This window comes from Scyliorhinus canicula, chromosome 6, assembly GCF_902713615.1.
Source record: "Scyliorhinus canicula chromosome 6, sScyCan1.1, whole genome shotgun sequence".
Taxonomy (NCBI): Eukaryota; Metazoa; Chordata; class Chondrichthyes; order Carcharhiniformes; family Scyliorhinidae; genus Scyliorhinus; species Scyliorhinus canicula.
The window spans coordinates 149585169-149602185 of record NC_052151.1 but is presented as its reverse complement, the minus strand read 5'-3'; the positions used below and the strand labels follow the sequence as shown (position 1 = coordinate 149602185).

The 17017-nt window shown below is 44.3% G+C and overlaps 1 protein-coding gene across 6 annotated transcripts in view; it reads left to right on the top strand.

The window, feature by feature from the left end:
- The window catches only part of LOC119967563 (hippocalcin-like protein 1), an 81957-nt gene extending 68518 nt beyond the window's left edge, over nt 1–13439 (top strand). For all 6 annotated transcript variants that reach the window (XM_038800265.1, XM_038800266.1, XM_038800263.1 and 3 more), the window contains 3 exons: nt 1147–1545; nt 3218–3323; nt 12369–13439. In XM_038800265.1, coding sequence (XP_038656193.1) covers nt 1168–1545; nt 3218–3323; nt 12369–12466 — 582 coding nt within the window. In that variant the 5' untranslated portion in view covers nt 1147–1167 and the 3' untranslated portion in view covers nt 12467–13439. The remainder of the gene's footprint in view (nt 1–1146; nt 1546–3217; nt 3324–12368) is intronic.
- Nucleotides 13440–17017: the final 3578 nt, after the last annotated feature.

Sequence of the window (17017 nt, the reverse complement as noted above, 5' to 3'; positions counted from 1 at the left end):
CCTCGCCCTACATTGACCCATTCCCCTGCCCTATCCCTGTAAGCTCTCCTAACCTTTGGACATGATGGGCAATTTAGTATGGCCAATCCATCTAACTTGCACATCTTTGGACTTTGGGAGGGAACCAGAGCACCCGGAGGAAACCCACACAGACACTGGGAGAACTTGTAAACTCCACACAGTCACTCACAAAGGCTGGAATTGAACTTGAGCCCCTGAAGCTCTGGTGCAACAGTGCTAACCACTGCCACCTTGCCTCTCACCTCTTTCCTTCTCTCGCGCCACACTCCTTTTACTAGATACTGTCATGGGAGTGTCCCTTTAAGAAATGTGTTGTCTGATCAAATGGCTTCAATGATGTCATCGTTTGGGTGGAGCTGGGCTGTGAGTTTTGAGTTTTACTTTTGTTTTGGTTTGGGTTTTCTGGCTCCGGGTTTGCCTTCATTTTGACATGTGGCTGCTGAATTCAGACAAACGAGTGTCTTGAAATGTCTCTCTCTACATTCAGTTTAAAAGCTGTCTCCAGGTGACTTGGTAACTTAAAAGTGATAGCTGTATTCTGGAAGGAATTCAAATGTGCTGTTTTGGACAGGAAACAAAAAGTACCTATACCAGGCCTGAGTGCTGTGTGCTGGGCCACACCTTTGAAAAGGGGTTTCTAGTTTTTGGGATCTTGTTACTAAATTGTGACAGCTTAAAGGGGGAAATTTATTAAGGGTTGTACATAGAATACTGTAGCTGTGTGGGGTATTTATGGTTGTAGTCGATAAAAATGTTTACTGTGTGCGTTTATAAAATGTTAGCTAAATTCATAGAATAAACTTTGTTTTTGATTAAAATTGCTTAAGGCCTCTGTTGAATAACACCTGAAAGGCAGGTCCTTGTGCTCCCCGTAACCAAAATAAATAAACAGTTGTATGTCAGGCGAACTCCATGATCTGGAGTTTCTAAACCCAGGCCCATAATACATGTGGCAAATTACCTTGGTCAGCTTGAACCTTTGAGCACAGGACTGCACTTTCATTTTTCTCTTTGCCTAATCATATTGGGGTTCTTGGGAAACAGACACAACTATGGAATCTCAGCTGCAAGCTAATATTTATTTATCCTGCAGTGACATCAACTTGCATTTCCTGTTTTCTGTAGGTTTGAAACAAAACCAAGAGGATGGGAAAGCAGAACAGTAAACTTCGTCCAGAAGTGCTTCAGGACCTGCGAGAAAATACAGAATTCACAGATCATGAGCTTCAAGAGTGGTACAAGGGCTTCCTTAAAGATTGCCCTAGTGGACATTTAACTGTAGAAGAGTTCAAAAAAATCTATGCAAACTTTTTTCCATATGGAGATGCGTCAAAGTTTGCAGAACACGTGTTCCGCACTTTTGATACAAATGCTGATGGGACTATTGACTTCAGAGAATTTATCATTGCACTTAGTGTCACATCCCGAGGGAAGCTTGAACAGAAATTGAAGTGGGCATTTAGTATGTACGACCTGGATGGGAATGGGTACATTAGCCGAGGTGAAATGCTGGAGATTGTGCAGGTATGCCAATGTTCTATTTGTACAATAACTTTTTATTTCTTGTGTTCCTTGACACCAGAACTCTCTTCCCACCCTCCAAACACACAATTCCAGCTCTGCATAGGTTGGATGGTCCAGCCTTTATACTTGAAAGCGGCTGTGACTTTGCTGACCTAGAAGAGGGATCTGGTATGACAGCAATGCTTTGCTAACCTGAAGAATTTAACAGGTTGGCTCAAGCAATCACTAGGTCTCAAGTACTTTAATCTGAAGATGCCCTGAAGAGGCACTTGACAATCTGTTCTCACGAACCTGTCCTGTAAATGCTTGCAATGTTCAACTTTTGAAGATGTGCGTTTGGAAAGGTGCATCCTTGACATACTGAGAGGAGAAATGGATTTTGCAGTTCTGTATTCTGTGTTCGCATCTATTCCTTGTTGCTTTTTTCCTGAAGGTTTTAAGTCCATCTCATTGTTATTAAGTATAACAAAGTTTCCAGATGCCTAGATTTGGGAAGAGAGTATTAATATCCTGCAAATGGGTGTGCGGCATGCTTCTACATTCCCTATAAATTGGGTGGGGCGGGGAATTTCCGCTCCCGTTTCCATTTGGATACAGTCTGTAACGAGAGTGGAAAATCCTGCAAGAGGCCCAAATCACGTTGTGTGCCAAGGTAACGGCATGACTCAATTGCCCCCCCCCCCCTCCAGCACATAGGTACATAGAACATACAGTGCAGAAAGAGGCTATTTGGCCCATCGAGTCTGCACCGACCCACTTAAGCCCTCTCTTCCACCCTATCCCCGTAACCCAATAACCCCTCCTACCCTTTTTGGTCACTAAGGGAAATTTAGCATGTCCAATCCACCTAACCTGCACACCTTTGGACTGTGGAAGGAAACCGGAGCACCCGGAGGAAACCCACGCAGACACTGGGAGAACGTGCAGTTTCCACACAGTGACCCATAGGGAATTGAACCTGGCACCCTGGTGCTGTAAAGCCACAGTGCTATCCACTTGTGCTACCATGCTGCCCTAATTTTAACTGGAATTCTGACATCAACATCGGGAACCTCAAATGACTGAATCTCTCGTACACCCACACACCACACACATGGGTCATGGTCGGGCAGTGACACCCCCCCTCCCCAGGCATTGTGGCATGGGCTGGGGTGGGGGGTTATTCTATTGTTACTTCTCTGTATTGTTACTTCCCTTTAAAATTGGCACACCAATTTATTTTTTAAAACAAAGTTGCTGGCAGGGGCAGGCTCTGCCAGTGTGATGTCGTGGGACCCGTCCCCTCAAATTGATTTTACTAATGCCTGATAACACAACGGAGAAAGCTGCCTTTGCTTTTGACTCTGTTTTCCTGCCTGCTGTGACACTGCCAAAAAAAGGAAAAGTTCTAACCCACCTTTATTTCACTGATTTTTTTAAAAGCCCTGCTTAGAAAAGATTGCAACAAGTACAATACTTTGTTTATCACCAGATGTCAGAATGAGAGAAACATTTGGATCATATCGTTCAGATTATGAAGCTTTGCTCAAGATTACAATCCCCACTCGCAGTGTTTGTTTAGCCCTCAGCTTGACATTTTATACATTTTAAAGGTGTTGAAGTATTCTCAACTTCTTCGTCGTCCTGTATATGAAATAAACTAACCATTCCTGTTTTTTTTTTATGGCGTCAGGCAATTTACAAAATGGTATCATCTGTGATGAAGATGCCAGAAGATGAATCTACACCAGAAAAACGGACCGACAAGATTTTCAGACAGATGGACACAAACAATGATGGTAGGTAACAAAGGAAATGTATCAGATGTGTAAGCAAGAGTCTGTAGTTTTCTTGCAGCATGAGCCAGTAGCTAAAAGGATGAATGTTTATATTGGTAACAGGAGAGGAACATTCACTGCACAGTGAAGTGGACCATTTGGTTTCACTATCTTTGAAAAAGGAGAACGACAAAGCCCTAAATAAATCATAAGACAAGTTAGTTTATTAGTTCAAGGAAGGAAGGGCAGTAATGAGAAGTTGCAGCACTTTAGTCACATGAGAATGTTTGGGGTTTCAAATCACAAGTCAGGAGTGCATTTAGCTAGCTGAGTTCCAGCAACAGCATCTAGGAAATGGAGTGGTGGACGTGTATATCATCTACAAACCTGCAACCTCTTCTCACCAAGAAGAACAAGGGCAACAGATGGATAAGAACACCACCACCTTCAGATCACCACCCAAGTTGCGCACCATCACTGTCTGTGTGGAGTCTGCACGGGTTTCCTCTGGGTGCTCTGGTTTCCTCCCACAAGTTCTGAACGACGTGCTGCTAGGTAATTTGGACATTCTGAATTCTCCCTCTGTGTACCCGAAGAGTCATTGGAATGTGACGACTTGGGGCTTTTCACAGTAACTTCATGCAGTGTTAATGTAAGCCTACTTGTGACAATAAAGATAATGAATTAATCCTGACTTGCAACTACATCAGTGTTCCTTTGTGTCCTAGAGCTCACTCCCTGACATCGCTCTGCCTATACATATGCAACATGGGCTACAGAGGTTCAGAAAGGTGGCTTCACCACTAACTTCTCAGGCAATTGGGTATGACCCTAAATGCTGGCCTTGCTAGGGCTGCTCAATCCCGTGAATGAATAACCAAACTTTTCCTGTAACTTCCTGGGTCACTGAATCCTGCGACCTTTTATCATCTTGAATCATCAGCATAATTATCTATCTTGCTGTGTTCGACATATTTGCAGTGCACAGCACTCCAGATGAGGTCGAACACCAATCACCTGTTTGTGCCTTCAGTCAGTCAGTAGTTTTCTACTGCAACCCCTCACATTGTCGACAATTCACAAAGGATATCCTCTGGTGTCAATGGGAGTGCTGTTATTTGGATTCCTATCTTATCTATCCAATTAAAACCATGGATTACTTCCCACCATGGATTTCCTTCCCACCCTGCACTATCCCTTTTGAGTTCCCCAGGACTCTATCTTGCATCCCCTCCTGTTGCACATCTACATGTTAATTCATCATAGAATCATTCAAGGTATTCTATCAGCCTCCACATGTATGCAGGGTAAGGACGGAGCAGATGGCGAAAAACTTGCTGTTGGTGGAAGAATTGAGCACAAGAGGGCACAGGTTTAAGGCAATTGTTAGAAGAAACAATGGCAACGTGAAGGAATACTTTCACAATAAATGGTTAGATCTGGAATTCACTGCCGAGTGTGGGGTACAGGCAAGCTCAATTGCATTCAAGAGGGAAATAGATCTGAAAAAGAAGAATGTGTAGGATTATGGGAAGATGGTGGGGGATGTGGCAAATTGCTCCTCCCAGAGAACCAGCCCCCACAACAGGCCGAATGGCATTCTCCTGCGCTGTGACGAATGTGATTCTGGCAATTTCTGGCTCTAACTCTTCCAAGCTTCTGTGTTTTACCTGACATCTAGTCCAGGGAGAACCACTTTTTGGGGAAGACCAAAGTCACGTTGTTGACTCTGCTACGAGCACCATTTCCTTACCTCATTTGGTGGTTGTGCTGTCAACCATTTAAGACTACATCCTTGAATTCTCCCTCAACTTTTGACACTCTCTTCCTGCCCTTTTCTCTTTAAGCCCCTCCTTAAAACGCACCTTTTTTATGCCGTTGGTGGAACTTTCTAATGTCCCATTCTTCAACTTGTCCATTTTGTCTGACTATGCTTCTATGAAGCACCTGGGTCACCTTTCTGCCAAAACCTCTATATAAATGTAAGTTGTTACAGGAAATATGGATAGAAGGAGGATTTGAGTGGGATTGGTGGTTAGTTGTTTGTCTGAAAGAAGTAACTATTGTAAAAAGATGCACTTGTAAAATTGCATTTTATTCCAAGATGTCATCACAATGTGATCATCATTTGTTGGTAAAACTGTTGGTTGCTCAAGGGATAATCAGGATGATCCTTGATCACATGAGGCGAGGACAACCATTCTTAAACGAGGAAGACTAAATGCAAAGGATATAATATAAGACTACATAGAATTAATTTGTGGGATGTGGGCCATGAAGGAATGTCAATATTTCCAAGTCGGGATAGTGAGTGGCTGGGATGGCAACTTGAGGTAGTGGTGTTCCCATGTGTCTGTTGTCCTTCAGATGGCAGTGGTCATGGGTTTGCAAGATGCAGTCTAAGGAGCCGCGCTGAGTTCCTGCAGTGCATCTTATAGATGGTACAGCACACTTGCCACTGAGCCGGTGGTGGAGGAAGTGAATGTAGGTGGTGTGCCAATCGGGCAGGCTGCTTTGTTAAGTTTCTTCAGAGTAGTTGGAGGTGCACTCATCCAGACAAGTGGAGAGTGTTCCATCACATTCCTGATTTGTGCCTTTGTTGATGGCGGAGAAAGGCTTTGGTGTGTCGGGTGAGCTACTCGCCGCAGAATTCCTAATTTCTAGTCTGCTTTTGTAGATGCAATGTTTTCTATGGCATGTCCAGTTCCGTTTCTGGTCAATGACCTGCAGGATCTTGATGTTGGGAATTCAGTGATGGTAATGCCATTGAAGGTCGTGGGGTGATGGTTAGATTCTCCCCTTATTGAAGGTGGTGAGTTCCTGGCACTTTGTGTGGCGCAAATATTATTTGCCACTTGTCAACCCAAACCTGGATATTGTCTAGGTCCCATTGCATTTGGACATGGACAGTTTCAGTATCTGAGGAGTCACAAATAGTGTTGAACATTGTGCAGTCATCAGCGAACATTCACACTTCTGACCTTACGAATGAAGGAACGTCATTGATGAAGCAGCAAGGTGGTTGGACCTAGGAACAATTTTCTACTTAGCAGTTTATTCTATTAATTCATACAAAACCAGGGCAGCACTGTAGCAAAAGTGGCTAGCACTGTGGTTTCACAACATCAGGGTCCCAGGTCCAATTCCCCGCTGGGTCACTGTCTGTCCGGAGTTTTGCAAGTTCTCCCTGTATCTGCGTGGGTTTCCTCCGGGTGCTCCGGTTTCCTCCCACAGTCCGAAGACGTGCAGGTTAGGTGGATTGGCCATGATAAATTGCCCTTAGTGACCAAAAAGGCTCGGAGGGGTTATTGGGTTATGGGATAGGGTGGAAGTGAGGGCTTAAATGGGTCGGTGCCGACTCGATGGGCTGAATGGCCTCCTTCTGCACTGTATGTTCTATGTTCAGAATACATAATTTGTTAAAAAAGAGAGATTTCAAATAAGGGAAATATTTGGAGATGGGAGGGAGCCAAAAATTCTGGAAATATGGACCAAATGTTCCTTTTCCATTCCTAATTCAAGACTGCAGCCTGTTCATAAATCCATTTTTACAATAGAAGTATTCAAATTAACTTTAAGTTCACCATTCATATTTATTCAAAGCCTATACTCACTCATCTACAAACCCATCAATAATGGCCCTTCCCAGTTTGACATTGCAGATTAAACGCCGCGGTTCACATAACTGCCAATTTTCACTTTCCTGGAATGTGTATTATGATGAATGCAGGAATATTTACATTATATTTAGTTGGTGCTGTGAGGCATAAAAGCCTGAGTTGGTCCGTGACTGCAGCAGTCAGGTTTTAAACACATCCTGGATTGAAGGGCAGCAGATACTATTAGGAGACAGAGGTACAATGAAAGCATCGTAAAATGAAGATCAAAATTCATTCCAGCCTTTGATATTGTTTGTTAAGGTTGAGCTAATAGACTTTTATCTATATAAAGGAAGTTTCTTGGCATCGATAATTGGAGACATTGGGAAGGATTCTCCACTTGGGGAAGTATGGTCTCCCACTGGAGCTGAATTGCACCTGTTTTGTGCTCACGCTGTTTTGCATGACGAGGGGTTTTGAGGGAATCTTGATGGCTGGGGCCACTGCAATTGCCACCCTAGCAGTGTTGGCCTCAGTGCGATGCATCGCTGGTCATTTCCTGCCCCTGTAGCCTTTTGAGACACCTCAAATTGGCTATGCACTCATCAGAGTGTCCCTGACATCCACTCCTGAATCTGACGGCTGTGCCCTAGCATCTGCATCAGCTCCGGGATAACCTTGCCCAGAGGTTTGGCATCTGACTGCAACTCAGCTGACCTCCGGCTGCTGATTCCTTGGGTGTTCTCGCCTCCAACTGATGTGTGTCAACATTTGTGTGATGCTCACCAGATTGAGCCCAGAAGGCTGCCCACTTACGTCGCTCACCGAGGTATGTGTCTCTGCACTGGTGGAAGGTGGGGATAATAGCTGTGACACTTCGCTTGCGGTCGCAAAGGCACTCTCCTGCAAGGTGCTCTCTTGGGTGGTGGATGGACGGCCCCATCAGATGAGTAATCCTGCAAGAGAATGGACATGTGATTAGCGAGAGAGAAGTATAATTTTGTTTGATAACTCGCCTTGAGGCAGGTCATCTGGGTGAAAGGACAGTGGATCCTCTGTGGTGCAGGCCAATCTTGCTGTCAGTAACTCCTCTTTCAACCTCGTGATCTACAGAGCTCGGTCCTCATAGGGATGAGGACTCTGTCAGGAACTCTGCTCTTTCAGGCCTACAATGGGCCAACACCTCCTGTGGGGACAGAGAAGGGGGTATTGTGAGCCTCACACTTGGTGCACATGGTCTATGGCAGGTGACACGTGTGGCTGGACATGGAGGGATTGTGCTGGTGGGTGCCAGGAGTGTGCTGGGCACAAGCGCAAGTGATTGAAAAGTGCGAGGTGCCAGCCATTGATTTGTTGGGGCAGTGGTTGGGTTGGAGATCAGTGGGGTGGTAGGTGGAACCAATGCTTGTGAGCTGCTTTGTGGTTCAATGGAGATCGTTGGTGGTCTTCCTGCACTGTACGGCAGCCCTCCTGGTCACGGCGCCCACACTGACGGCCACTGCCTACCCGGTAGCATTGGCTGCCCTGCTGCTGGTCCTCCGACCCCAGTCCATCCTCGGGTGAGCAGCATGTCCCGTCTCTCATCAAGAAGCCTGGCAAAATTGGCATCCCTGAAGCGTGGTGCCATGCTTGGTGTTCTGCCTGGGAGTATTGTGGGGGAGCTTTTAAAAGCGGCTCCCCCTTGTTGGTGGAGAACTACTGGAAGTGAGTCTGGTGTATCTGATGATGGGACAACCAGTACTGACTATGTCAACATCACTCAAGCCTGAAGGGAGATATATTGAAAGCACTTGACTGTTGATGTGGGCAGTGGTTAGCCCTGCTGCCGCCCAGGACTCTGGTTCGATCTCGGCCCCAGGTCACTGTCCACGTGGAGTTTGCACATTCTCCCCATGTTTGCGTGGATCTCTTTCTTCTCTCTTCCCCCCCCCCCCCCCTCTAAATTAAAAAAAAATACTTTGATGTGATCAAGGAGCTGTCAATCAAAGCTTGATATTTATAAACATTGCAGTCAGTTTCACAGCTGATTACTTCAAAGTCATTGAGGGTGAAGGGAGATGAATGGAACAATGCTGACAGCTGGGGGGGTGTGGAAGCTGCCAATCGCAGCCTAGTAATATCAGTATTGAAGAGAAATGAATGTTTGCAGATCAAAGACGCGAGGGTGCTTAAACCCAGCTGACTGCTTTTCTCATTCTGGGAATTGACACGCTGCTTCCTGTGCCTGAGCCAGTAGGTGCATTGCACAAGTCGATTTTAAAGCAGTGATTTTTTTGCACTGCCTCTGTCTAGACTGCTCTCCAGTCTAGAGATCTCTCATTTGGGAGAAGGGGGGGGGGCTTTCAGACAGGTTCTGGGGGGATGGGGTGGGAAGAAAGTGTGCTGCTTTATTTAGGGGGTCTCTGGGGAGTGTGGGGAGGGTCTCTTTAATTAGGGGATCTCTGGTGGTGTTGGGGGTCAACACCGTACGGAGGGTGCTCTCTAACTTCCAGACAGTGGTATCTCTTGCGTGGGGGCGGATGGGGGGAATAAGCTGGTGGTGTGTGAGCAGGTATTGCATGGTGGGGGTGGCCCTCTGATGGACTTTGGAGACTCTTCAAGGGTTACCCCTTGGCCCACCATGTCAGGTGCACCAATTCTCGCCCATGTGATTCCCAGAGAGAGCTAGAGAATCACTAGGGCCAGGAGGATATGGCCCTTCATAGCCCATTTGCATCCTCCCACTAATGTGGGCCGCGAACCTCTTTTCCAACTTCAGCAGGTGACTGGACAGGACCGGAGCATTTGAAACGGAGGGCGCCGAGTCCATTTTTCTTCCCCTGACATGGGATTCTCTGCCGCATCAAGAACTTCTAGCCATTGTGTTTAGTTTTAGTATAATGTTGTAGTTAATGGGAGGAGCCAGGAGCTGAAGCAATCAGGTGTTGAGTTCAGTTTGAATTCAGTTGGATCTGTCTGTGAACAGTCTAACTGCTCTCCCAGCAGTTTAAAACACTTGACTTGTGTACAGTATACAGCAGTTTGAGAAGGCTGACAGTTTAAGCAGTCGTTTGAGACGGGCAGGAATCTACAAATTTCCGAGAGGATCTCTTTCTCAAAGTGGTTTATACAAGACATCTCTTTACAGCAAGTATTCCTAGGCCTACTAACTATTTATTTCGGATTTTGACCTGAGATGGGTTTTGTTTGAGTGGTGATAAAAGATAGCCACCAAGGGATATTGTTTCATTGTATTGTTAAGCATTGTTTAATATTAATTGTAAGCTATTTTCCTTTGTGATGCTAATGGTAGTAAGTGTGTTAGTAATGGTTTGTTTTAATATATTATATCCCTATTTGTGAGGGGAATAACTCCTGAAGCTAAGTATCCTATCCTTGCCAGTCTTGCAAATTAAGTAAAATATCTGTCCAGTATCCTCCCACTGTTGGGGTGGTAATAGTAAGTTATAAATAATATATTTGATTTAGTTGTGGACCAGCATTTTGCATCCAATCTCCAGTGGTGAAGGAAAAAGTTGGGGAAGCCAGAAAGTGTTGAATTTTTTTAAATGACTAATGCCCGAGTCAGTTTCTTGTTATTTAACGCCTACAGTAGCAGCAAGGCCTGGACAATATCCGGGCTTGGGCTAAGTGGCAAGTAACATTAAGTGCCAAGCAATGACCATCTTCAAGAGAGAATCTAACCATTGCCCTTTGATATTCAATGGAAATACCAGTGCTGAATCCGCCACTATATTCGCGCACATACACACAAACACACACACACCTTAACTCAGCCCTATTTTTAAAGTCGATTGTTGTTTAATTTTTACTTCTAATCTAATTATTACAGATAGATACCACTCTAGATGTCTGTGTATACTAGTCAGAATGGTGTAAACAACAATGGGGATAGTGACAGGAAATCAAACAGATCTGAGATCTGTACTGTGGGTAAACACCATGCATGAAAGATTTAATTAAAGAAGGAAGGTTAAACATCACTGCCACTTCAATTCAATAAATGAGTACCCAATTCATTTTTTCCAATAAGAGGCAATTTAGCGTAGCCAATCCACCATAACCTGCACATCTTTGGGTTGAGGGGGTGAAACCCATGCAGACATGGGGAGAATGTGCAAACTCCATAGTGTCCTAGAGCCGGGATCAAACCTGGGACCTCGGCGCCATGAGGCAGCAGTGCTAACCACTGCACCACCATGCTGCCCCACTCCAATTCAACTTGGTGTATAGTTGGAGATCCCGAATACCTGTAAAGAAGCTCTGCTGAAAATGTAGAAAAGAAAGCCAAGCGTTGGATTTGTCTTTCTTGACCTCTGACATCCCAAAGCACCAGTGAAATGTGAAATGTCGTACTGATGTGATGTAGGCGGGGCCAGTTTTTCCACTGCAAGATCAAAAAGAAGAATGTAGTTGTGACTAGATAATCAATTATAGTGATGCTGGTTGGGCTAAAAATATTGATCAGGACACTAGGGAGAGCTCCCTTGTTGCTCTTCAAATAAATGGCCTGGAATATTTGCGCTCACCCAAGTGGTCAACATGGCTTGGGTTGACCTCTCAGCCATACGATGGCACCTTTGTCAGTGCAACGATTCCCTGATAGCTGACCTAGGGTGTCAGCCAACTGCTGGTTCAGAGATTGTCAATTCTCGGTATATAACAGCAAACTTAATTGACGTTGGTAAGGCACCATTCACCTTCTGTCCAGTCAGTTTATAGTCATTTCAGTCCATCAATAAAGGTGTTCCAAAAGCAGAGGCTTCTGACATCAGAGTTATATTATTTGAGGATAAAATTATGACTGGCCATTGTTTGACTCCCTCTTTATTTAAGAGCATTTAATCTCTCTCACTCTGTTTAGAAATGGATCATTAGAGATCAATGGCTCTCTGGTTCCCTTGGTACAACTGTGTGTGCGCAATCATTTCAAATGTGCCAATTTGCTACAATTAAATCAACAGATGGCAACAACCCAAAGCCATCTGCCTGGAATGACTGAACAATTAATTGCAGAGTACACAAGCAATTGGCACCTTCAAGGTGACATTTTAATCTAAATGGACACAAATGATATTGCCAAAATTGAATAGTGTAGGTTACAAAATTAGTTTGTATTTGATTGTGCAAAATGCTTAATTATATACTACAAGTACTGATAAATTAGAGCTAAAACGTTCCTGATCTGTTCGGTTGATTTAACATGTTTCAAACAAGTGTAGTATATTCGAATTAGCAAATATGCAATTAAATTGACATTGGATTGAGCTATACTTGGTTAAGGAATATAATCTTTCTCCGCCCATATCTACCTTAATGACAACAAGAATTACAATGTGAATAACTGAAAACAGCACTGAAGTTTAATTGATGGAAAACTGGGTGTTGGAAAGGTGGGTGGATGAGGTCTATATGTTCTACTTTAAGGAGATGGCCATGACCCACTTCTTTTCAATTTTATTTCCAGGTAAACTCTCTCTTGAAGAATTTATAAAAGGTGCCAAGAGCGACCCTTCCATTGTCCGACTACTACAGTGTGACCCAAGCAGTGCAAGTCAGTTCTGATTTCCGAAACATTTGTCTGGACAGTGATAAAGAACCACTGGCTTGACATTCAAGCTTAGCTTGCAGCAGATGCCTTTCACTCATTCCTAATGGTTTGGTGGACAGATTCAGTTGCCAGATTTTACTGCATCATGCATTAAAGTGGCTGGCATTCTGTTTTCTGCAGTTACAATAAATGCAGCGATGGAGCATTTCAACAGACGTACTCAAAAGTTTAAAGTCATGTTTACATGCAGTTGTCTTGTTTTTTTTTGAATGCAGTTAATGTATCTGATGTTTAGTTTCAATCAATTATTAGTTATGGGGGGTTGTAAATATTAAGTGAATGACTATGGAAATGTTATTTGAGACTAGATCACAGCCAGGTGTTAAAATAACCATGAATGTAGGTGGCTGCTGAAAAGCTTATCATGAAAGCGCCTGTAGCTTCTATGCATCTATTCTGTTAAAAGAAAACTGCTTGCACTTGTAAAAAAAAATGTTTTAAAAATTCTTTATGGTGGAATGTAGTTCGTTGATGAAGGCAGGTCTGTATATTTAACGTTATGCTATTTAGCCTTTCCCTGTTTATACATATATTCGTACTGATTGACTGACTGAGCATGTCACAACTACCAGTGATCATCAGAACATTTAATATTTGCCTATTACGTGAAAGATATTGGTCACCAATTTAAGTTAATTTTTTATTATAAATCAAGGAAAATCTGTTTTTAGGGTTGTGCAAGGAAAGGCAGAACTTTCAATTAACGTTGGCAGAATTAAATGTTTAAATTTAATGCTGTATGGGATTATTGGAGCAAAGGGCAAATTATCTGGAAATTATTTGCTGTTAATGATGTACTACAACAACCTTTTTGCAATGTTTCTGTATTTTCAGCTAATGGTAGTTCAAATCTTGTGTATCTCAGTGTTATAGATATCTGCCTACTGCTGAGAAATGTAGCAAAATAAAGCCTACCTTTTCTTGTCATTGTGTTTATTTATAATAATTTTACTTTTGATATATAAACTAAATCTTCATCTTCGCAAAATTATACTCCGTTCAGTGGGTACAAACAAATGCCTAACTTGTAAAGCAGATTATTATTTTTTAAATCTCGCTGTGCAAGCATCGATTACAACAGAAGTATTACCATGCTTGCTTAAGCACACAAGGCCTTCATAGTGCGAATGTCAAAGCAACTGCATAAGAATTTGTAGACCAGTAGCTTTTTAAATATATTTTTAATCAAAAAGTTGTAGAAAAACATAATCGGCATACAGCCCGTGAGTATCAGTACAATGGATGTAGTGCAAACATTGTGTTTTTTTAGGTTTTAGTATTGTTAACCCTCCCTCTAGCTTTCCCCTTCGCCCGTCTTCCCTGACTCCCCACTCTTTCTAACCCACCTCTCTTCCGCCCACACCCCCAACCTGGAGTGGAACCCTTCTGATCCCCGATTGCAAATTAAATTTTATTTTCTAGCCTCAGGAATTCTGCCAAGTCTGCCAGCCTGTCCGAGGCCCTTGGCAGCGATGCCAATCTGCACCTGAGTAGTTGTCGCCACGCAAAAGGCTGTGATGTTGGGTCCCCCTCCCCTTCAAGAGTTCCTGCCGGTCTGATGCCCCGAAGGTCGAAGTGGGCGTGGTTCCACCTTGTGTCTCTCCTTTTCCCCCCCCCCTCCCCCACACCCATGACCTCTGACATGGCTTCAAAGAACGTAGTCCAGAATCCAACCAGTTTTGAGTAGGACCAGAATGTGTGGGCATGGATGGCTGGACTCCTCTGGTCTTCCCAGCTATGGAGCAGGAAAAGGGGCATCTCTCTCTGCTGCTATTCAGACCTGGGAAGGCATTCCTATTTAAAAGACAGGCAGCAGTCAGAACTGTGTAGTGAAAGATATTTCAGCCCACACCTCCCCCTGTCCCAGTAACACCAGCTAACCTTTTGTACACTAATGGCCAATCCATCTAACGCACACACCTTTGAACTGTGGGAGGAAACAGGAGCACCCAGAGGAAACCCACGCAGACGTGGGGAGAACGTGCAAACTCCGCACAGACAGTGGCCCAAGCTGGGCATCGAACCTGGGACCCTGGAGCTGTGAAGCAACCGTGTTAACCACTGTGCTACCATGCCGCCCCATGTATTATGAGGAGAGTTCTCCATTTGGGTTTTTCCCAGCCATTCAGACAGTTTGTGTACAAGAGATCAGGCGACTAGAAAAGCCTGTAAAATTCTCTGGTTTAAAAAGCTCCAGTGATATCTCTGGGAGACGGAGGCTCCATCTGGTGTTCAGAGGTCAGAATTGCACCAACCCAAATCTCCTGTGTAAAATGCCATCTGGCGATTGAAGGTCCGAATTGCATTGATCTGAATCTCTTTTGTATGGACTACAGAGGCCATAACTGCAGCTGCGACGATTCATCTCCAACCTTATTGTTCCTATTGTTTTAGTTCTTATGCCCTTACCATGTGTCTATCTTGTGTGTCTGGGTGCAGGGTGGGACATGGTTTTGGGAATAGGTGGACTGACAGACCATTTCCTTTATATGTTCATCGTGCTATAAATAAACAATTTGTTAATGTTTTACACATACCTCTGCTGTCTAACTCTATGGAGCAGTCGGGTGAAATATTTCAGGAAAATACAAATTATTGGTTAATTCACTTATGTTGGGTCTGTGGGACTGGAACTGACCACACGCTTGCCCAGGGTGTCGTGTTGGGGCAGCATGGTGGTTAGCACAATTGCTTCACAGCTCCAGGGTCCCAGGTTCGATTCCCGGCTTGGGTCACAGTGTGGAGTCAGCACATTCTCCCCGTGTGTGCGTGGGTTTCCTCCGGCTGCCCCGGTTTCCTCCCACAGCCCAAAGATGTGCAGGTTAGGTGGATTGGCCATGCTAAATTACCCTTAGTGTCCAAAATTGCCCTTATTATTGGGTGGGGTTATGGGGATAGGGTGGAGGTGTGGGCTTGGGTCGGGTGCTCTTACAAAGAGCCGGTGCAGACTTGATGGGCCGAATGGCCTTCTGCACTGTACATTCTATGATAACACAAGCTATATGCTTCCTGTTCAGCTCAAGTCCAAATCTTCCAATCAGTGCCACAGTGGTTCTGATCTGATGACAATCACAGGAGAAAATGCATGTTTTCTTTTAAAGCCAGAATTCCATTGCTGGTCAACCCAGAAGCCTCAACCATAGAAAACCAGGCAGGTATCGGTGCAGCCCTGGAAAAGCCAACGCTCTGCATGTCCCCTTTTCATAGCACTAGTTGCCATATTCTGGGAGGTAATAGTTTAAATGTCCCCAAAAAAAATTGTTAATTTAGCAGTTTTTAATATCCCATGGCCAGCATTCTTTTTTCTAATTATTTAAATGAATAGGCCAAGATTGAGGTGAAATCTTCTGGGGTTAATATTGCCTGGAGGTGTCAACCTCCGAATCGGTGTTGCCTCACCCCGGCTGAGGTCGAATGCTGCCTCGCCCCATGCCAAAGCGGCTTTGTCTAACGTCAGCCGGGCAGTAGCCAGGGATTCCAGTAAGTGGGAGAGGAGGCAGAATGGATGAGCACGGTCTGAGAGGGGAGAGGGGGGGGGGGTGGTAGGGAATGAGTATTGCTGTTGGTTCTGGAGTGCTTTGACACTCCAGCTGATTTATTATGTGTTTTGCTGGCTTTATGTAAGCCAGGGTAATGTAGGGCAACCAGCCCCAGTCTACCTGGTTCTGGCTAATCACTGCAATCCAGGCAGGGTACAACTGGCAATCGGAAGTTCTAACTTCCTGTAGAAGTACTGGGGGTGAGCTTGCGTCATGATTTATGTGGGGTCCCTTCTGGGTTACCTCCGGTCTCTGACTGGAGACCAGAAGATCCACGTTATAGTCTTAATTTATGAGGGGAAAGCTACTGTGCAGATACTGTATATACTAATCATTGATCTGACTGGACACCACATGCTATTTTCGGTTACACAAGCTAACCTTTCAAAAATGTACTTTACAACCTTATGCACTTGGCACAATTTGAGATGATTTAAAAAGTGCTCTCATCTCGTTTTCGGGCTGTAGCACTGGTAATTGTTCTTCTATTCCTGTTTATACTAGCTCAAGACACATGCTTATTTTCTGTATTGGTCCTATTGCCACACCTTTTTCATCTTTCTCCATCGATTATTTTTGATTTAATGGTTCCTGCCTACTGCCCTATCCAGGAGAGGTGCTGGAGGATCCAAAGGAAAGCCTTTGGCCCTTCCCTCCCCTGACACAGCTTCTGTACTTAAAACCCATCGATCTGTAGTATTTCCAATTCTGGTGATGCCTCGGTCACAGTTGGGAAACGTCCGCTCTGGGTTAGGCAGAATCTTTTATAGATTTTCTGATTATTTCAGTCAGATTGTGATCATCTCCTGTTTCTCAGCTCATTGTATTCCCATTTCCTGTTTTTTTAAGATTTTCCTATGTTTGGGGGTTCGTTCTTTTTATATAAAGCCTGTCAGAAATGCCCTCAAGCATTTGTATGTGTTTAAAGTGCAATCACTATGGTGACCTGGTGCGTAGCATGGTCCC